Source organism: Globicephala melas, chromosome 4 (genome assembly GCF_963455315.2).
Source record: "Globicephala melas chromosome 4, mGloMel1.2, whole genome shotgun sequence".
Lineage (NCBI taxonomy): Eukaryota > Metazoa > Chordata > Mammalia > Artiodactyla > Delphinidae > Globicephala > Globicephala melas.
Window position 1 is genome coordinate 32,322,836 of NC_083317.1, and position 23,951 is coordinate 32,346,786.

The following is a 23,951-nucleotide window of genomic DNA, read 5'->3' on the forward strand; positions in this document are numbered from 1 at the left end:
CTCTGTTCTTGATGTTTTAAAAGTTTTATTGTGCTATGCTTTTAATAGAAGACTAGGCTTCTGTTAAAAAGAGGATAAACGAGGAAAGTGGAAGAAGTGAGATCTAGGAAATAGGAGAACCAACACAAAAGAGTGATAAAAGAAAGTCCCAGGGGCTTCCCTGGTGGCACAGTGGTTAAGAATCTGCCTGCCAATGCAGGGGTCACGGGTTTGAGCCCTAGTCCGGGAAGATCCCACATAATGTGGAGCAACTAAGCCCGTGTGCCACAACTATTGAGCCTGTGCTCTAGAGCCCATCTAGAGCCCAGGAGTCACAACTACTGAGCCTGCGTGCCACAGCTACTGAAGCCCGCATGCCTAGAGCCCGGGCTCTGCAACAGAGAAGCCACCGCAGTGAGAAGCCCATGCACCGCAACGAGGAGTGGACCCCGCTCACTGCAATTAGAGAAAGTCTGCGTTCAGCAACGAAGACTCAACACAGCCAAAAATAAATAGATAAAATAAATAAATTAAAAAAAACAAAAAAGAAAGTCCCAGGTTTAGAGACAAACCGTTCAGTTTGGGACAAAAACATGGAGGGTTTCATGAGAGAAACATCTGAAAAAAACCTCAGATCAATGGAATATTGGATATGATTAAGCATTTAGGAAGTTAAAATGCAATTATTAACTCCAGAAAATGAACAGTCTTACATAAAGATGGCAATGCAATTTTTTTTTTTTTTTTTTTTTGCGGTACGCGGGCCTCTCACTGTTGTGGCTTCTCCCGTTGCGGAGCACAGGCTTCGGACGCGTAGGCTCAGCGGCCATGGCCCACGGGCCCAGCCGCTTTGCGGCATGTGGGATCTTCCCGGACTGGGGCACGAACCCGTGTTCCCTGCATCAGCAGGCGGACTCTCAACCACTGCGCCACCAGGGAAGCCCAGCAATGCAATTTTAGTAGTCTACTGGCTCTGCAGTAAACTCACATAGGGACAACTTGCTTAGCCTTACCAATGTAAACTCTGTTAATTTAATAAAGAATGTGGTAGTGGAAGAATAGGGAGAAAAAAAAGATTTACTAGATAATGTATAAAACTGACAAATCAAGAAGTATTTGTGGATGCAATTTATTTAAAATATAAAGGAAATTATCAGAAGAAACATCTAACAGAGTAAGAAGATAGATTGAGGGGAAGTGGGTTCAAGAATAAGGAGATGGAGTAGGGACCTACTTATTTTTGTTTAAAGCTTGTGTCTTATTTGATTTAAACAATATGTGCATTAGTTATTGTGATAATAATGAATCTAGGATGAGAAACAGCAGAGACCTAAAACATTGGTTACGAGCACTGTTGCTGTTGTGTAGAAGGAACATGGCTAATCTATTTAATTTCTAACTACATTCTCAACTGTAGCTTATAGTCACAACAATCTCTCCCAACCTTTGTGATGTTGGAAAATGTGTAATTAATTTTGGACTATTTCTCTTCTGGAGTATTGAAGCAGGCATCAGACACTGTCACTATTAATAAGAGCATCTTTCTGAGAGGGATGTTAAGAGGATTAAATGAGTTACTGCATGTAAAGTGCTTAGAAGACTTCATAGCACATATGAAGGGATAATACAGGCTAGTTATTAGTATGAATACATAAATTAAAAAAACATGCATATGTCTCAATGAAGTTTCTGTTTGATTTTAATCAGGAACCTATACCATTAAGAATGTAGAGTGACAGAAGAATCAATGTCCTCGTCAATTAACAACAGTTACCTGTTGAGATTCCACAATGTGAGGTGAACATGGTTTGGGGGATGTTATTTGTGTGCATATAGGAAAACATACTAATTTGTCCAAGATTTTTTTCTTTTTATAAGAAAGCATATATTTCGTTTCCTACCAAACAGAATTATAACCAAACTTTATTTGGAGGTAGTGTTGGTTTGTAGAAGACTCCATTATCCCCATTTGAAATTACTCTGGAAGTTCTGACATTTTGTGGCTAGATCTTTATCTAAATTGATACTGACGTAATTCTGATAACTGTTCAGTTTTCAGATTTTCAAATTTACATTTAGTTTTTCTCCCAATATGCTACGGTAAAAATAGGAAGCTAACCCTCAAAACAGACCTATGCAGATAGGGGCATTATCTTATCTTTAGTATGCAGAAATGGGGAAAAAGGATATATTTTAGATATTACAAATCAAATTTGTGGACTTCTTTGGTACTCAAAATCCATATAAAGTTAATTTCCTTTCTAATTAATAATCTGCTCTCTAAAAATGTTAAGCATGCTACTAGGATGTCATTAGCTCCCACTTATTCCCTAAATTTTTATGTATTGATAAATTTCTCTCTACACTTTGTGTCATTGACTAAAGCTATACATGAATTCTGTGTATATTGCAGATAGTTAAATATTCTTGGACGTATTACTTAGTTTTTTCATATTTGTAAAACACCATATGTACTTCCAGTCAATGAACAATGTACTCTTTGTAGGAGCTCCTTTAAAAAAATAATTGATCATTCCATATTCGACTTCTTTGGGATATCTGTCTGACCTCACAGAGTGCTGATTTGAAATCCCCTCTTACTTGTTGTTGCAACAAAGTCTATATACTTTGACTGTTAAATAATCCCCAATATTTATGACCCAGTTAAAGAGGAAATGGGCTACTTCTCTGTAAAAAATGTATAAGTTCACTTTAATAACACACCACCATGCTATCTTAGAAATTGTTCTGTATTCATTGATTAGTAGGAGAGAGACTGAAATGTTTTCAAACCTTATATGACTTTATAGTATTGTATCTGAAGATGGTAAGGAGAAAAGGAATCAATTTACGTTTCTTCCGTAAACTCTATATTACTATATTTTCCTGGGCCTCTTAATGAAATCCCTTATATAATTTAGATAAGTATAGCATATGGTTTAAGCAGTAAGTACTATTCATAAAAGATTATCATTTGTTGACTAAATCATTAATAAAAAATAAATTCATGTGTATGATATGAGGTCCATGGATTCTAGTTTGATGGATCAATTTGATAGTGATGGTCTCAAATGGTTTGAGCAACAGAGCAGATGTTGTAGTGACAAATTAGCTCGCAGTGGAAATTGTACTCTTTGTAGTGGTAGAAAAAGGAGAACCGGAGGTGTGTAGATGTGAATTTTAGTGAACTGGTGATCTACTTCTTTGGGACTGTTTCATGTTCCCCAAAATATGTTTTCCAGAATTGTATGGCTCCCTCTGAGAAGGTTTTCTTCTAAATTTATGAATATTAGGAGGAGAAAGAAGAATCCCACATTTAGCTCAACGAAATGAAGCAACATGTACTGAAAAATAAACACCCAGTATACCAGTCATTATAAGTTTACTACCTCCTCCTATGAATTCATCTAATGATATGTTTAATAGCAGAAATCTGACTACTGATTAATCCGATGGAGAAAAATAAATAAGAATGAAAAATTCAAAAAATGCTACATTTAGTCTTAAATGCATTGTTATTGAGGTTCTCTTAGATCAACACTCCAACATGATTTATGCATTGGTTATATATAATTTTCAGGAAATCCATAAAAGACAAAGAGCAAACCCTATTAGTGTATCTAAACAATGCAGTTGTTTAGACTGGGTGAGCACAAGGGAATTGAACTAAGATGCATTGGCAAATGAGGATCCCCTGAGAAAAACACTATGTTGGATTCCTCTTTTCATAAACACGAACTTCCTCAGTATTTATGGTATTAACAAATGATTTTACAAGGCTTCTTCTAGCTAAGTTTCTGGAAAAGTATCATCATACCAACTCCCTCACCATCTTACCACCAATGGGCTTTGATTTGTTGGTCCTTTAATCTCAGTTCTTATGTTGAAAGATAGGGGGGAAATGAGAATGAGTTATCTATGACTGAAATAAATATAAGTATTAAAGTTGCCTGTAAAGGTGCTATTAATTTGCATACTTATTCCAAATGTTAAAACCCTGAATTTTGTAGATGAGGGATAATATTGGAGAAAATTATTACTATGAATATAGTGAGGATGCTTCTAAGGTACCAGTTTATTATTTTATACCAAGGTGAAGTGTATCTGTTGGGTTATTCTCTTTTGAACACAACCATCTGTAAGATTGTAATGAGACAGACCAGTTCTCCATTACCTCTAACCCCAGCTACTTCACCACACACACACAAACACACACACAACCTAGTTACAGCCCACAACCTGGCAAAAATCTATGAACTGTGCTAACAAGAACTAATGAAAAGAACGTGATAAATACCTGCTATTACAACAAGACCCCTGTCACATCATTATCTGATTCAATGTGTTAAAAGTGTTGTATTTCATTCTTTGCTTTTATCTGAAGTTTTAGTCAAATTGTCTCAGATGTGTAACTTACGCAACTATATTCATAACTATGCTTACAAATTCTGCCTGAAACATTTACATATTTCCAGGCTAACCATTCTTAGACATCTGTAATATGAATTATTTCTAACATATTCAATTAGCTAAATTGCTACTTTTATGCTGACATATACATGCATCTATTTAAGAAGTGGTTTGTAGATCAGGTAACAATGTCATGCAAACACAATCCTGAGATACAAGTTGGTAATTATGATTTACAGAACTCTTGTTAAGAGTTTGCTTTCTGTTGTTGTTAAGACTTCAGGCAGAACAACAAAAAGCAAATGTACAGATAATTTTGAACCCTAATTACTTGAAGGTAGTCTTTTATTTCTTTTGATAGCAGTTTAGTTAGATATTAAATCTCTAAGAAAATAAACATATTAGTGATACCAATGTTTCAGGCTCATAAGCATCTTTTTACATTAAAAATAGGCAACAAGAATGCATGCAGTTTTCAAGTTAAATTTCTCTTCCCCAAACTGTTTCCTTTAGCAATATGACCTCCCACCTGAAGAATGAATAAAGTCTGGAAAATGAGGACAAGAAGTTGTTGGGATTGTTAGCTGGAAGCAGGGATGATTAGAAAGATAATTTTATACAGGTGGTTGATGACTGATGGAGGTGGCGGTATTTTAGGAGAAATGGACAGTTAGTATTTGGGAAAGAAACACTCTACCTGTATAGCCCAGCGAATTGTCATCGTTATCAGAGGTGGGGATTGGCGTCCCGTTGTCCTTTCCCCTCTCTACGTCTTCAGGGTCTGTCGGAAACAACACCAGAGCTGCTGATGGGGTCACAGTAGTAACAGTAGTTGCCATTTCGATCACAGCATGTCCAGACACAAGTAAATCCACATGTGACAGAAAAACACACAGGGACAACACACAGCACACTTCATCCTCGCCCCTCCTGCGGCACACTAAGCCATTCGAAGATCTCAGCATCATGGCTTACAGTTTCTACTTCTTCATTTCCCTAATTCTCTGCTCTGCCTGCACCTTTGCTGCACTTCAAAGCTGGTGAAGGGCTCTGACTGCCCTCTGTGAGGCCGCCAGCGCGGACTGAGGGAGCATATGGAGGAGGGAGAGGGCAGGGTGGCTGAATGCTAGCATTGCTAATTTTCTACCTTATTGTTAATCAAAGCTATTGACTGTGATCACTCCCCATCATCGCTTCATCTCCTGCCAATTACAGACTCCAGGGACTGTACCTCATATGGGGGGGCGGGGAGGGTGTGGGGAAAAATAGGGTCTTGTCAAAGAAGAGGGTGGATGATAAAAATGTCATACTTTTTTTCTGAGCAACAGCAAAGAAAGCGCTGCAACATCCCATCTTTCAAAAGGCGACAGTTTGTCATCTTGAAGGACTGAGATAAATTTACTAAAATGAGTGCCTGTGTAGAAGGAGACTTAACTTTGCACATTTGGGTTTGAATATCTGAAAACATTCCAAATTGTTTGCGATTCTATATTATAGTCATCCGGATAGGTATTTTCATTCATTCATTCTTACTTTTCTTGAATAAAAGAAATGCTTTTGTGTGTTTTCCCAATTGCACATTAATTTTCCTACGTGGAATCTGAGAGATGAGGCTAAGCACGACGGCGCTCAAGTTCCAATATCCAGAAGCTGAGTTGTGGTATAAATATACACAGAAGCCCAGTGACACCACTAATTTCACTCGTGCTCACTCTATGCGTCATATCTCTGTGTGTTAGATAAATATGAGCTGAGACTCTAGCTCCGTTGCTGATAAGCAGACACAGACACAATAAAACCCAAGTGCGAACCTCCTAAATTGAATACCGTAGAGTCATAGGTCATTCAAGTTGTGTAGGCTTTTTATCACCTTAAACAGCAGCTACAGAGGATCTCTCAGTCTGAGCAGTGAAGAAGCACAGCTGTTTACTCGAGGAAGAAAGTCTGTCACTTATGAATGAGGCAGCGAGAACGCGCAGGTAATGCCTCTCTAGAAACAGCACAGGGGTCATTAATTTTGTGTCCCTGCTAGTCTTTTAGCTAGGTTGACACATTTTGTCTAAGACACCACTATTCAGGGATGATTTAGAAAATTTTAAAAGAGGATGAAAAGTCCAACATGAATCTGCTTTGTGGCTTTTGCACGTAGCACATTTAACTACTCTGTCCCTGTCTTTCCTCCTTTCTAATCCATGTGTCATACAATGACCCTGGTGTGGCTGAAATGAAGGACAAAAAAAGGTTCAGATCTCTGCAGACCAAAGGGGAAAAAAGGGCTCATTATCACTCTATTCATCCTTGCCTTCCCAGCAATGGCTGTTGTGCTGTTTGTCCTTAAAATCAACTCTGGGAGTGAAAGAGCAGGGAACCAGTCCACCAGCTACCCCTCCAGCCTGTTAACGTATTTGCACGAGTTGTTTAGGTCAGAGATTTAAGTCACATCAGTAAGACAGGATGGGAAATAGGCATTTTTGTGTACTTTGAGGCAGTGTTAGCACAATGTTCTGCCCCGAACTAAGTAACCTTGCTCAGGCAGACTAACCAAATAAAAGAGGTTGATGTAGGAAGATAAACAGAAGGTGCTTGTTCAAATGTATTAAAGGGCTTTTAAGGGACCACCCTTGCTTACAGTCTTGTTTTAAAAGATACATTGTGTTTAGGGTCAATCTTAATTTTACAGACTACTAATTTTTAGCAACAAATGCCCCTTTTCAAAGGAAATACTACTTTTAATTTATGATGGGATCGTTTATTTAATGTGAATACACACGTTTCTCACCACTCTGTTAAAAGTACAGTAGAAAGCTATACAAATGCATGACATGAACCAAATCAGTTTGTCTGTAGAGTATCATAAGACTTTGGGGATAAGGCCTTTGTACTCCTTGCTATTAAACCTTCCCTGAGAATGAGGACATTATTACAAAAACAACAGAGATGAGGAAAGGAAGTTCACTGTCATTTGAAATGAGATACCTAAATCTGTTTAAAGTAGATTTTTCACCTATGTCTAACATCCTAAGTGGTTTCTAAATTTGCTTTCCTGTTTCCACTCATCACCCTTCCAGCCCCTTCCTTGGTTCAGGAAAGAACAGACTTTGCATCAATGAATCCTACCATATTTGTGCAGTACATTCTATTTACCTAGTTCTGCCTTTCATTACTAATATGCTAGACCTAAAGGAAACAAAAGATGCCATTTTTACTAACTTCACTCATTTTTTCTTCCCCTTCCTTTTTGTCAGAAGATAATTATAACAGGAAATAACCACTGGACTCACTGCATGTGAGCTGTAGGAGAGAGTCCAAAAGATATTTATTTAAAGTTTTTGTTAAATAATATTGATTATGCGAGCCATGGAATAGAACATAATGAGGAAGAGATTATCTAGTGCTTACAATGTCTAAAGGAGGGCTTCTTGTGCCCCGCATCTGTATTTAGGGCTGTCCAGGCCTGAATTGAAGTAGGTGTGGCTGCGATGGATAAAAGCCAACAACACTTAGAGAAATGCACTGGCACTAGGGGTGCTGGGTTATCTGTGTCTGTTACCCCATTAGACTGTGAATTCCCAAAGATCAGGTAATCTGTTTGCTTCCCATTTGTACAACTGCAGCCTGCCACTGGACCTGCAACATTGTACAGGCTTGGACAGTTGGTTTTTTTTCCTTTAAGATAATAAATGAATTAATGAACAGACGGTAACCAAGAATGTGAAACTCACTTCAGGGATAGGCTCTCAGTCTGCAACAATTTAAAAATTTCATTTTCTGTACCAATATCATAGTCAGAAAAAAAACACAAAACTTGATATAAATTAACTCAATGCTACCGTACTCTCTATATCCCTAGTATCTGTAAAAGCATATAAAGCATGTTCAATATAAAAGGAAGTCTTGGGTCATAAAATTAGGGTCAGAAATATGTTAAATGGACACCTCCACAGCAATCTTCCATCAGCTCTGTAGACTCATCTGAATCTAATGGCCATTTGGCCTTCACTGCTTTTCAAAATAACCAATTCCAATTTTACAGTTAAGTCCTCTCTTTCATGTTAGTTTTTTTTTTTTTTTTTTAAGCTGTTTTCTAGATCTAAACTCGAATTCTAATCTGTTTGGCCATACAAACCTAATGCCTCATCTACAAAGCCCATTTCCCTCCAGTGCTCTTTAAATGCTGGTGCTTCACAGAACCCCAGACCTCATCGTTTTCTTGTTCAACATGCTTTCTGTAGTTGTCTTTATCGAGGCTCGCGGCTTCAGCTATTTTTCAGAAGATGATGAAACTTTTTTCACTTCTTAGTTAGATGCTCTACCAATGACCAGATCTTATCTTCACTGCTTATTCAGCTTCATGAGTTTTCCAAGAAACCTCACACCTTCTCTCACCCAACACTGAGATCATCATCTTCCCCTTCAATCTACTTTTCCCCTATACTCCCTATCTGTGTTAAGAAAGTCATCACTGTGCTACATTTTTAGTATTTTGCAATTCAGTGAAATGTTAATATCTGTAGTTAAAACTGATCTGGCTTATGGGCTTATTGCTCCTGGTAGATTTTGCTTCATACTTATTTATTTTTTGAAGTGGGTTGTATGTCAAATTTAAACCTATAATACATAAGCTTATATATATATATACGCACATCTATAAAAATAATATGGTTAGATGTGTACATATATATTGAATACATGATCATATAATATACACATTAATTCTATAAGATGTATTATATACGAGTGTGTCTTCTTGTAACAGTCTTCCACAGATTTAATAAGAGCAACAACAATGGTAAAAAGGAATAAAGACCAATAGTTTCCTTTACAATGGAAATTACGTCTTTCAGAAGACTTTACCCTTAAATATAATAATTTATTAAAGGTGACATGACTTTCTTTAAAGGTAAATTAACTGGTAAATTTGAAATTTGTTATTTTGTGTAACAATACCTTTGCTGAGATATCCCCAACACCTAAGACAAAGTATAATGGAAACTTCAAATTAGAAAAATCATTATATAGCAACCTCTGACAAAATAATTCATTCAGAAAAGAATCATCAGTGGATACTAAATCCATTAGGTGAAAAGTGGTATGGGACAGCATATACAGGCCCAATGTATGACCACAGAGATTACCTGCTAACTGCACAGGGGAAAATTTATTTTTATAATAGATAGATTTGGCAATCACCGCTTGAACTCAGTAATCAAACTGAGTATCACCGATGGCTGGTGACTAAAAGTGGGAAGACAATTGTGTGATAAAACATACAGTAGCACCTATGAAGCATTCAGGATAACAATGCTTGCCCTGAATTCAATCAACACTTAAGACCCAACTTAAAATCTACAGAAAACAAAATATATCCTTAGGATGTACATGTGGAATAACTAAGGGGTGGATTATCTAACTTACTTTCAAGTCATTCAGAAAAGTATATTAAGAGCACTAAAGCAAATAAGGCATAATGTTAACAATTACTATCTATTATGAAAAACATTTCACAAAGTTTAAAGGATGGTGGATGAAGACTGAGTGGTCTGAAGTTTTCTCTATAATGTGCAGCAGAAATTCATGCCATGAAGTTTCTCTTTCACTGGTGATATGAGTAAAATAGCTAATATTTTTTTAGCACAAAGACTCATATTTGTACTACCATTCAACCCATATTTCTCTAACTTGTTCATTATTCGATGGTAGCCAGTGTTATTTTGTGGAAATGCAGAGGCCTAAGAGAAAAGTCTATTGTTTAAATTGTTTCATTTATTAAAAAAATGTTTTTTTAATTGAGTGTGAAATTCATAGCTCGGAACATTAGAGTTTCCATTTTTATCCTTCATTTCTGTCATATTCAGTTATGTAAATATATGTTAAAAATAATATCTTCTCCCTTTGGTCCTACTGTAAAGTGTCAAGCTGGTTTCTTTATAGATTTGCATTATCACTGTGCAGGTTTTTGGCATCAATTGACATTTTGAAGATGACCATTAATAAAAGATTAGGGAAAAGCAAATGAATATAAACTACTATCAATATGAGAATTGTGTTCTACAATTGGATCAATTCTCATCGATTCTTTCCTACTAATCAAGAGGAATGCCAGGAATGGGTACTTTAAATGGAATACTGAGAACATTTAATTAGAAAGCCAGGCAATGGATTACAAAATTAAGTACAAAAACTATGCTTGCGAAGATTTAAATTGGTGTCACAATTCTACAAGATCAAGTTAAACCCAAGCTGCTTTAATCATGTATGGTTAAAATAATTATGGAAGCTACATTATCATTTTCTCCAGTCTTTTGAACTGAGAATAAGAGGAGAAATAAGAGTTATGCTTACAGAGATGGAAAGAAAAAAGGATCAGTGGGTGATTTTAAGAAGTATCTACTTAAAAAATAAATCAGAGAATGAAGCACATAAAAAAATTTCATTCACAATGAAGACTGAATGACTTTTCCAGAAGCTTATACATTATAGAATATTAACCAAAATATGTATCAAGTTCCAAAATTGTGCTACCAAATATTGAATGAAACTATTTTAAAGCAGCAATATGGTAACAGAGAGAAAACAATGTGTTATAACCACTTCCAATTTTGCTATTATAAGGAAAATCAATGTTGCTTCTTTCAAAGATAAAAGGACCATGATTATAATGATCCCTGTGGATAATGACTTAATGATTGTTAGAAAATGTGTCGAGATAAAATAAGTTAGAATGTTAAAATTGATGTAAAAGATGTATTCAAATAAAATTTTTAGTGAATGGATGGTTCTTCCTAAATTTGAAGACTTTATCCTCCAACACCTTTGAGAAGAAAAAAAGATTGAGTGGTTTGGTATTTGACTAAACTAAAATAATCTCCATGATAAACTAGGTTATTGTAACTGTGACCTAAGATGCTGGGGTTGTACTAAATGAAAAAGATTTCATACAATGATCTCAAATTAAATTCTAGTGCTTTGTCTCATTTTCTGGTTTGATTAGACAACTGAATGAATCATATATGAAGAAACAGAAGCAAAAACTTCAAGTAACATTTATACAATGCTTCAGTTTATTTAATATGAACCACATCACTTTATATGTATGTATATTTTCTCATGTAAGTTTTACAGCTCTATCAAGATCATAGTCATCATCATGATCACGATCCGTATCATCATTGTTCCCATTTTAGAGATGCTGAAACTAAAGCTCAGAGAATTCCTTTGGCCTCTGTCATGCAACTAGTAAATAGTGAATTTGGAATTTGAGTCCAACTGACTTCTGACTCCAAATCACCACCTCTTTTCACTATACCCTATTTTACTATACTCTCTTTACTCACCAATCTAATTCTAGGAACTGGAAGGAATTACAATAACACATAGGCAATGGGACACCATGTTAGTGATTCTTTTCCAGTCGCTGAACCATAAGATTGGGTAATTTCACAAATCTATTTCTGAGCTCCATTAAGCATTTCATAGGGTTTCTTCACTGTCTTCTTCTATAGACAAGATAAAATAGTTTATAAGGTAGTTGGTTGTGTTTCAGCTAGAAATACACAGTAAAATATTACTAAAATAGGATTTATTATTAAAATAAGGCTTTGCCACATATTTTTAAATATATAGATTTGGAGATTGAACTACTGACTAAATAAAATCAAGATAAGTTCAGATTCCCTTTTTTTGACAACTACATTTTTTTTTGTTACTCTTCAACAACAAAGATTTATGTTTTGGTATAAGTTTAAGAGCACTTAAAACAGGGTCATGACTTACTCTTAGGATGCCTAGCCCTGGCACAGTGCTAAGAGCAGAGCAGATAATCAATACATTTTTGCTGAATGATTGGATGAAACACTGAGGAATAGTTTTGCTAGAGTCAAGAGTTTAAGATGGACGTAACTTTTCTTAATGAATGAATATCAATTATTTCCTTATTTTGGACTTCGTTATGCACTTATATGGCTAAAATTATAATCACTATAAATCTAATTCAAAACCGCATTATGGTAAATTACTTTTGCTCATAGAATAATATCTTTCTCCCTTCCCCACTCCCCATGTCGATATATACTCTAGGAAATAGAATATTGTTTAACTTAAATCAGATGAGTGTTTTACTGGTGAAAGTTGTCCTTCTTGCATGTTAAAAAAGGGTGATTTACAAATATCCACCTATGATGAAGTGGATATAAAGAAAAGTATAATAAATAATGATGATTCCCCAAACGAAAAGAAGTTGTAATATAAACAAACAAGAGAAGTATTTAAATATTGCCAGGTAGGTGAACTGTACTTTTGCTCTTATGAGCACCCTCTGATTTGAGTAATTCCAGATATAGATATAAATATAGATATATCCTGATTTGAACAAATGGAATGCATTTTTCTGAGAGGCTGCTCTTGAAACTGAAGTAATATAATACAAATTTGGAATTTGCCAATGCTGTATTCTATTTTTGAATTTGAAAAAATATTACAGGTGTGGAAAAAAATGGAAAAATAACTACATGAAAAGTCTCAAGTACAGTTTTGTTTGAGCTAATTTGGGTAATATCTCGTTACACCAGGCCAATGAAATCTGATTAAGTAATAGAGACTTAACCTATCTTTAAGCAAAAATATAAAAAACAAAGATATATACTTCCTTACATATCTCTATCTATCTATAAAAATTCTATTAACATAAAATATACTACTGAATGTTAGGAAGGTAAGTGCATTAATGGATAAGCCTACAACTCAGAAGAATACAAATGTCACCAGAAGATGCTTTTAACTCATTTAAATTCAACTTAATTTGAAACAACAAGATAAAGTGCCTTCTGTATGGAAATCATTCTATTGAAGGAGAAATGCTCATAATTTAAAAACCATTTGTTTCCAGATCTCTTCTAGTGGAAACACTGACAAACAGAGCTCTTAAAGTAATTAGGAAAATTATGCTTCATCATGACAACATGTTTTTTTTCTTCGATGCCTGGATGTTTGGTCTAAGAAAGTTATGGAGGTTTTCATGGAAATAATAAATGATGACTATTTCTTTATATAATGAGAAACTAAGCCAATTGTCCAGTTGAATTCCGCCTATATTCAAAATGCTCAAATCAAATCCTCAATTACGTCCGATGTGACAGATACCTCAGTGGGACAGAATTTAATCTGCAGAGATTTGCTCCCTTGAACTTTATCTGTGAGAGTTAATTTCTGGTCCATTTTACTAGTATTTCTGCCTCTCTCCGTCTGTTGACTTTTTTGTTATTCTCTCCACCCACTTTGCCCTGGTATTCAAGGGCTTTTCTTTTATTGTGCTTAGCATCTGTTACTGTTCCACTCCCTTCCAGTCAAAGCATACGGTAACTTCAACACAGGCTAATTAAGTGGTGCTTGAAGTTAGTTAACAGGTGGTGGTCCCAGCTGCCCTAGTTGTATGAACAGACACATCTTGCATTTTAAGGGCAGAAATGGCACAGTAGTAATACGTGCATTAATGGAGTACTCCTTATATAGCATTAAAATGATGTTGGGGACCAAGAAGAAATAGAATCACTCCTCTTTTGTAGAGGGAGAAATCTGGTTTTGGGGTATGGTGATAACATTTGAGATCTGAATAAAACCTCAGACCTCTTTATCTTTTTAACCAATGCTCTTTTCTCATCATAGAATGGGTAAATTTATTACCATTTCCTTCAAGTGTGTTAATAAAGCATGTTTCCAATCACTGCTGCTAGTTAACATGTTGAATGATATTTAAGTAACATCCACATGATTTGTTAAATTCAGTCAAAATACCAACTAATCTACTTAGCATTTTGGAATCACTACAACGAAGTATGTATGATTGTTTATTTAGATATTCAATACAGTGTAATATTTAGGAGCCATCAGCTAACACTCCAACCTTGGACAAGTTATTTTATCTTTTCATTTTTTGGCCTCAGTTTCTTCATCTACAAAATGTGAAATAATAGATCGATTTCACAGGAATGTTATGAGGACTAAATAAGCAAATATGTGTAAAGATCTTACTATAGTCCTAGACACCGAATAAGAAGTCAGTAAATGTTAGCTATTATTATAGTTCATGTAAATTCAAAATCAATGTTAAAGGGATCATTTAATAGTTCTTAACGGAAAAAAAATCCTACATACTTGCCTCTTGAAGTGAGAAAGACACGTTCTATTTCTGTTTTAATGTGCCAAGTTTGAGTTTACGTAAGAGAAGAAAGCGAACAAGGCATCAATTAAAATTCAACAGAAAAATGGATTTTGAAAATTTTATTTTTGTCTAACCATGTTACATCATGTCTTCTCATTGCATTTCTTCAGCATCTATTTACACAAAATTCCCCATTAAATCATTCAGGAAGTTTTTACACATAGGCAGCATTTCATCCAAATGGTAGACCCTTCGAACTGCACACTTTTTTTTTTTTTTTTTCAGTTTGCCTAATTGCTTGTTTGCTTTGTGCTGACAAGGATGAATTCACTCAATTTTATTTCTTGAGGAAAAAACCCAACACTTGAAATTGAAATTACCCTACAGATTTCCTCACTCTTAAGGCAACCTTTTTTGTTTTTTGTTTTCCTTGCCTACTGCTGTTTCAATTCTTGCCCTTCTTTGGCTGTCTCCTGAAGAGGGACAGAAATTGCTGGTGCCTTGGAAAGAGGTGGGGAAAGTCTGAAACATCTGCAACTTGGGCCCGAGATCACGTGATAAATGCCAGCTCCTCCCCAGCCCTCCCCCCTCCAAGTGTCCTACCAGTAGTGACTCTCATCTATATGCAACAATTATGGGCATCTCTGAGGCAGCATTCACTCAGCTGCTAAAGGGACAAATTTCCTCCATAGTCTCTTCATTGTCTGCTTTTTCTAACCACAGTCACGGTTTTATGCTCTTCATTCTAATTGTGCTTTTGATGATTGGGGTCACTTTATGCCTTCAGCTTCCCCAAAGGTCACAGGGATTAGCTGTGTCCAATTGAGGACCAGAGAGAGCCATGGCAGCTTACTTCCATTCATCCCCCTCCATTGATTTCCCCTCAATGTGAGAGTGGCCACGGTGGTTACTTCTTGTCCTTTCTTCACGCTTGCTATTTTTCCTTGCAGCCCTCCCTCACTTCTCCTTGGAGAAGGCGGTTTGTAGCCATCACTGTGACACTAGAGGTTTCACTGAAGCAAATCCACACCGAAAGCAGGGAAGGTACATTGGGCACTGCCTGATCAAATCAGCTTGCGCTTGATTCTTCCTGTATTGTTTCAGTTTACTTAGCTCACAGTCATTCAACACTGACATTTGAAAAAGTCAAGCTGCATTTTAAAACAGCATTCCCTTATTTGCTATGTGTCACTGACTGTAATCAACTACACACATATAATATATAATCTATTGATTATAATTATAAATGCTATAATAACATATGCACTGTGTGTTTTTTCTCTCTTTTACTTTGTTGATTCTGACTTATCTTTGTGGGTTTTTTGTGCACCGCCATTCTAGTGTTCAGAGCATGCAGGTTTGCATTTGTGTTTTTTAATGGGAAACTCTGCCAGCCTTTTTTCTCACAAGTACTTTTATAGTGAGATAATATGTTTCACTTACTAGTGTTGTTCCAAAAGAGACATTCTTATTGTAAATTAATGGAAATTCTTGAAACCGAAGACAATAAAAGTAACTATTTTTAAGGAATGTGTATATGTGTATGCCTGCAGAGGGACTAAGGGTCCTGAACAATAAACACCCAAATAACCCCAAGTACCTTAAAAGACATTAAGCCATTTATGTCATTATTCATATTCAAGTGATAGTGGGGACAGTTTATTACGTAAAAATATTTTCTGGGCACCAATGCCCTTGGCTCATGAAGAAGTCCATTCATAACTGATGGTCAACAGTTTAAAACATGGTAGGAGGTGGTCCTCAGGAGATTTTCCTTCTTACTAGGAGTCAAAGGACTAGTAACTTTCTAGTTAGTGAGATTATCTGCTTGGCTCAGAAGAAAGATGAAACTTTGCTGCACATTCACATTCAAATTTGAAAATATTGCATCAATTAATTTCCATCTTCTGCAGTTCCTGATTTATAACTCATCATACATTTATTTGTACATGTGGAAATATGCTGATTTGCAGATTCAGTGCCCTCTGCCATATTGCCTCATTTAAATTTTTCAAGCTTCATTCTTAAAATTTTCCATAAATATTTAGGGTGGAGACAGCCTAAGGGAGTAGCAAATGTAGGAGTTTTTGTTTGTTTGGTTGGTTTTTTTTGGCAGTACGCGGGCCTCTCACTGCCGAAGCCTCCCGCGTTGCGGAGCACAGGCTCCGGACGCGCAGGCTCAGCGGCCATGGCTCACGGGCCCAGCCGCTCTGCGGCATGTGGGATCTTCCCGGACCAGGGCACAAACCCGTGTCCCCTACATCGGCAGGCGAACTCTCAACCACTGCGTCACCAGGGAAGCCCTGCTATATAATAACTTAACCATTGACCAATTGAGCTATATCTTGGTTGTTTCCAGTTTTTGTCTTTTATGAATAAAGCTGCTATAAACATTTGTGTACAGGTTTTAGTGTAAACATAAGTTTTCATTTCTCTGGATAAAATGCCCAGAAGTGCAATTGCTGGGACATACGGTAATTGACATTCAGTTTTTTTAAGAAATTGCCAGACTGCTTTCCACACTAGCTGTTCAATCAGCCGATCAGTTTTAAGAGGCATACATGTGCCCATCATCGGATGAATGGATAAAGAAGATGTGGCACATATATACAATGGAATATTACTCAGCCATAAAAAGAAATGAAATTGAGCTATTTGTAATGAGGTGGATGGACCTAGAGTCTGTCATACAGAGTGAAGTAAGTCAGAAAGAAAAAGACAAATACCATATGCTAACACATATATATGGAATTTAAGAAGAAAAAAAAAATGTCATGAAGAACCCAGGGGTAAGACAGGAATAAAGACACAGACCTACTGGAGAACGGACTTGAGGATATGGGGAGGGGGAAGGGTGAGCTGTGACAGGGCGAGAGAGAGTCATGGACATATACACACTAACAAACGTAAGGTAGATAGCTAGTGGGAAGCAGCCGCATGGCACAGGGATATCGGCTCGGTGCTTTGTGACCGCCTGGAGGGGTGGGATAGGGAGGGTGGGAGGGAGGGAGACGCAAGAGGGAAGAGATATGGGAACATATGTATATGTATAACTGATTCACTTTGTTATAAAGCAGAAACTAACACACCATTGTAAAGCAATTATACCCCAATAAAGATGTTTAAAAAAAAAAAAAAGTAGGTAAAGCAATATGTAGAAAAATCGAGAAATTAAAACATGTTAACAATTTCAAAAAAAAAAAAAGGCATACATGTATTCACATGGGAGAAATGTCTCTGTGGCATTAAAGTTAAACCTTTGAGAGTTCTTTCCTTTCCTCCCTCTCCCTTCCCTCCTCACTTGTCTCTTCCCTTTCACTTCTCTCTCCTCCTTTTCCCTTCCTTCCCTTCTAGTTTTTACTTCCTTCCTTCTTCCTTCCCTTCCTTCCTCCCTCCTTCCCTCCCTCCCTTCTTTTTTTCATTTCTTCCTTCTTATGTATGTATGGAATTACAATAGAAGGAATGACTATATGAACCTAATCTGAGAACAAGAAAGATAGTATTACAGCTTCATAGGTTCTTTAAAAGCATTGAAACTTAGTTTTACAGGCTTTTTCACATTTAATAATATCTTATCTTTCTTATATTAAAATAAAAATACATAATTGATATCAAGGACCTAGAAAACGCAGAATAATCTTTTTGGTAACCTTTCTCTAGTGATTGTGACAAGCTAAAAGCCAAAAATAATAGTCACTTAAGTATAAAAAAATCACAAGACAGAAATTTATGTTGTCATTGTGAATAGCAATCTACCCTCTAAGAGAAAAAAATAATATCTTATGTTATTATGCCGTTCAGAATAAAGCATTTTGGGATCATTAAATCCAACCAAAAGATTTGTGTTCTAGGCTAGTGTATAACTGTAGAAAAAAGCCTGAACAAAATAAATATATAAATTTATGCTCTACAAAAGGCTTGTAGTTTTTGTACATCCTAGATATTTTCACATACTATAAAAATGATGTTATTATATCAACTTACTAAAAATGATCAAGTTGGTTTAGTTTGTCTTTGTGAAACTATAACACCCAGTTGTCGGTATTTAAAAAATCAGTTGTTAAAGGATATAGGGAAAGTTACATTGGCCAGGGGAGTAATAATAATCTCAGGCACTTCACTATAAAAGCAAATATAAGAGCAATAGATAACAGATAAAAATAGATAAAAAATCATTTGTAATCTCAAACTTTTCTACTTGCGGAATCAATTAGAGTTGAAGGAAGATTCCTGATTCTAGAAATATATTCCAGAAAAAAAAATATATATATATAAAATATATATTTAATCCCATAAGAACTGTATTGTCTTAATTTTTTAAATATGAAAACTAATGAATGTAGAATTACGTACTAAAACTAGTCCTTTGAAATGAATATATCTACCATACTTGAAAAATCTTGTTATAAGATTTTACAACAAACCTATGTCAATTAATAAATGGATTGTCAAGCTACTACCATAAAAGATGATGTAAGAAAAAAAAATATTGCCCAACTGACCTGATCAATTTCTGTGAAAGAGATTGAAAGAATATTGATGGGGGTCAGACAGTGGATTGTCCTGAATTTAAACTACAACCTTTTATTCGATAAACTCTGACAGCTTGGGAGATAAAGTTCAGGTCACACTGGCATTATTGCCTTAACAGTGGAATAAAGCACAGTAAAATGAAATGAAATAAAATAAATAATAAAATGATCACCCTCATGGTGTTCTGTGAATGAAATGGACAATGAGATAAAGATATGTGAATAATTCTATTATAGATGATGGAATTAAAGATTATTTAATTGGTAAGAAATCATATTGGGTGTGTTTTGCTCAACTTCTTATACCTTTCAGAATACTTCAAATGGAAACGTTCATATTAAAGATAAAGTAAGAACAAAAAAGCTAGTTAAATAAATTGCCTCAGAAATTTTCATAGACTATTTCTATATATAAAATAGTACACATTTATTACAAATACAGTACAAATCCAGAGGCAATACTTTCACAGAGCTTGGAATTGTCTCCAACCCCACTTCTAAGGTCCATCTGCCATCAGTTACTTTTCAAGAGTGGCCTGAGAAAGGATGTCTAGGGCATCAGGGTAGATCCCAGAGGAAAAAAGAAAGACGGAGAAGAATAAACCACTGAAACTTTAAGAAAAGGAAATGGTCCATTAAAAAAAAAAAAGCCCATTAATACTATGAACTATATTGATTTCTTGTCATTTTTGTAAACTTAACTGCAGAAAAAGTCTTTATTATTATATATTTGTAGAGCTAAAAATAGCATGTCAGATATAGGAATACAGTATACGTATTTATAACCTGAAGAATGCAGATATCTTATCAGCAGAAAATATGATTATAAGATTAATTTTTCATTTTTTGTTTGCTATTCAGGCTTATATAAAATTAAATGTATGCCACTTTATAGAATTACAATAAAAATTGGAAACACAAGATAAAACATGTAGAGTACTGGAAGAAATAAAGAAGGATTTTGGAAGAAATAGATAAAAATACCCAGTATCAAGTATCTAAAAACATTAACTTAGATCTTAGTGCATTCTGACTATTTAAGGGGAGACAAAGGAATGAGGAGGCCTAGAATTCAGGAATAAGACAGACAGCTCCAGGAAGAAAAAATAGTGAATATATTTTTTTTAGTAATAGCTTTAGTTACATATTGACATGGTATATATATTTATATATAAATAAATATATATATATTTATAAATATATATATATTCAGATATTTCTAAAATGTAGAAATTGGTTTTGAAAAGAAATGAAAATAAATGTTTACATAACCATGAAAAACAACATAAGAGAACTGTTGATTAAAACTAGATAGCTGCATAGTAGAAATATTCTGAATTTACTTTTCAAATTGCAAGTAAAAATAACACTGGATATTTGGGTTTAAGTTCTAATTGCTTTGTTTTTAGTGACAGTATCTCTATACCACCCATCAGATACAAACATAAATTGAACACAGTTGACAGATAGAAGCTAATTTTATTCTATCTTGAATTCCCATTTATGCCTGCTTGAGAGATATACTTTGCCAATCAAAATTCAGAAGATACTTTCTGTTTGGTAAAACCAAGGTGTGCTGCCCATGAAACTGTTTATGTTTATATTGTATTCATTAAAAAGAAATGTAAACTGAGTAGGGGAGTTTTCTTTTCAGAAAATGAATCCTTTTCCAGAGATCAAAGTGGCTGAAGATTAAAGTATCCAATAATATATTTAGGCGATGTTCATGAGGCAGCTATATTCCATACACAGATGTTGTCTCAGGCTGAAATTACTTCCTTAGAATTTGAGTTAAATAATCCAATACTTCAAATGACTTTAGGAAATTGGATGTTAGGGAGACTAGCCAGCACCATTCAATTAAGTGGTCCTTGAACAGAAAAGTGCTTTCCTTTGGATGGGGGAAGAAAAAGAGTTTGATCACATTTAAGCTAATCTATCATTTATCATACCCAGTGGGTAAGATAGTTAATGACTATATTGATTTTTTTTTTTTGTGCTTAGTTTTTTGTGTGTGTGTGTGTGTGGTTCGCGGGCCTCTCACTGTTGTGGCCTCTCCCGTTGCAGAGCACAGGCTCCGGACGCGCAGGCTCAGCAGCCATGGCTCACGGGCCCAGCTGCTCTGCGGTATGTGGGATCTTCCCGGACCGGGGCATGGAACCCGTGTCCCCTGCATCGTCAGGCGGACTCTCAACCACTGCGCCACCAGGGAAGCCCCGTGCTTAGTTTTATACACAACATTTAACCAATATGAAACTGTATGTGGGATTTGTTTTCCATTTGTTATTGATGCACTTAAATTATCTTTATTTATCTCTGTGTGCACTGATTTCAAAAGTGAATTTCAAAAGGGCTTTAGGTAGTGTCATTTTCTTAAACTGTATTCTAATTTTCATATATTTTTTTTAAGCTTTGGATATTTTTCACGTCTATAGTTATCTTCAGAGCTCCGTTTACTTTTACTAGGAAGAAAAAAAAAGCTTTGAAACTTTGCCAACAATGTTGATCACAGACCTTTCAGAAATAACTTTTCTGGTTTCTCTTTCTCTTTCCTCATCTGCCTCTGTCATATCCCCATTGTTCATTTATGTGGGTCACTGTAATTATTCTATATTTTCTTTGAGGATTATATGGACCATTTCTAGAAAGCTGTCTTTACAAAAAGACAAAGAAAGGAATGGACGCATAATAGATATGCAGAAACTGCAAATGTGGTTAAATAGGCATCACAAAGGTGAAGGGGATTCACTGTTATACCAAATAGCTATTTAAAAATTAAAAGAAAAAAAGCAGCAACTAGATATAAGCAGGGCAAGGTCTAAAATAGCATGACATGAGAAGAAGAAAACAAAACAAAATGACTTAGGCATTATATGAGAAGTAGGCAAAGCTGGTTTCTCCCTCCCATGGTTTATACCATTGCTAGCATTCAGTTCACTTATATATAAGAATACAAACGCAATATATGTATATATACATTTGAATATATAATCTAATACATTGTTGCTATTATCATTTTGAATAGCCTGTTTTGTTAGATCAATTAGGAATAAGAAAAATAAAGTTTTTATTTTATTTTTACTTATTTCTTCTCCAGTGCTCTTACTTTCTTTATATAGATCAGAGTTTCTGACATATATAATTTTCCTTCTCTCTGAAGAACTTCTTTTAACATTTCTTGCAAGGCAGATCTACTGGCAACAAATGTCTTCAACTTTTGTTTGTCTAAGAAAATCTTTATTATTTCTCTTTCATTTTTGAAAAATAATTTTTTAGAGTATAGAATTCTAGGGTTTTTTTGTTGTTGTTCCTTTCAACACTTTAAATATTTCACTCCACTGTCTTCTTGCCTGCATGGTTCCTGAGAGAAATCAGGTGTAATTCTTATCTTTGCTTCTCTGTTGGTAAGGTATATTTTTCCTTTTTCTTCTTTCAAGATTTTTTCTTTATCTTTGATTTTGTGTAATCTGAATATAATATGCTTAGTAGTAGTTTTTTTTTTTTTTTTTTGCATTTATTCTGCTTGGTGTTTTCTGACATTCCTGGATCTGTGGTTTGACATCTGACATTAATTTGGAGAAGTTTTTGCTCATTATTGTTTTACACGTTGTTTCTTGCTTTATCTCTTTCTTCTCCTTCTGGTATTCCCATTATGCATATGTTATACCTCTTGTAATTGTCCTGCAGTTCTTAGATGTTTTGTTCTTTTTTGTTTTTACTCATTTTTCTCTTTGTTTTTTCAGTTTTAGAAGTTTATGTTGTCATATGCTCAAGCCAAGAGATTCTTTCCTCAGCCATATCCAGTCTATTGATAAACCCATCAAAAGCATTCTTCATTCTGTTAACAGTGTTTTTGGTCTCTAGCATTTCTTTCTGATTCTTAGAATTTGCCTCTCTCTGTTTACATTACCCATCTTTTCTTGAAAGCTGTCTACTAGGCTGGCACCTAATGTAACTTTACTCCCATCTTTCTGTTCTTTCTATTTTTTTCTTTTTTAAGTATTTTCATAATCTGAACTTCCCTTGTATATTTATTTTGAATACATATTGAGTGTTGTTTCACTCCATTGGATCATAAGCTTCATGAGAACATAGCTTGTATATCTCATCTTTTTTTTTTTAATTCTTAGCATCTAGAACAGTGTTTAATGTACTGTTCAATAGATGCTCAATAAATGTGTTTAGTGATACATAACCATATTACTTGTGAAATGAAGAAACAAATAGCACAGACAAATCTTGAAATGGTAGTAGTACAGATAATTATGTCCAAGGTGAATTTTCATACAATAAAGCTTTCACCTTCCAGGGTACATGGGAATAAATTAATGGAAAGGACTCCAAAGAGAAGACATAAAGAAAAAATTTAATGGGACTAGCAGTGTACATATGCACAACTACCAAAACTTCTGGCATCTAAGAAAACAAACCTGATTCCAAGGAGAAACTTGAACTTACTTGAGAGTGATAGGAAAAATAAAAGAAACAGATTTTCATTTTCTTCAATATGGCTATCCTCAGAGTTCAAACCAACAAGTTGCATGTCTAAAAATGATTACAGTTTTTAACTATCAATTCTTAAATTTACAACTAAGTTTTTGTTTTCCTTTAGACTCTTCAGTATAGTAAAGTGGTTTAGAGTACTCTGAGTCAGCCTTCTTTCTTCAAATCCTAATTCTGTCACTTAATAGCCATGTTATTTTAGGCAAATAACCTCTCTGAGCCTCAGTTTCCTCATCTGTAAAAAAGGGAATAATATTGACACCTAATTCATAGAAAGCTTGTGCAGATTAAACTAGTATATGTAAGTGCAAAGACATTAAAGGCCATATAGGTGTTTGTTTTTGTTTAGTTCATTGTTTATATCTCTTTCT

General features: G+C 35.0%; 1 protein-coding gene across 9 annotated transcripts in view; it reads right to left on the reverse strand.

Annotated features, from left to right (window-relative positions):
• Positions 1-23,951, reverse strand: part of ROBO1 (roundabout guidance receptor 1) — a 1,111,527-nt gene that overhangs the window by 487,386 nt on the left and 600,190 nt on the right. For 8 of the 9 annotated variants that reach the window (XM_060297918.1, XM_060297919.1, XM_060297925.1 and 5 more), the window contains one exon: positions 5,087-5,170. The exons of the other annotated variant lie outside the window; for it this stretch is intronic. In XM_060297918.1, coding sequence (XP_060153901.1) covers positions 5,087-5,170 — 84 coding nt within the window. The remainder of the gene's footprint in view (positions 1-5,086; positions 5,171-23,951) is intronic. 9 annotated transcript variants of the gene reach the window in all.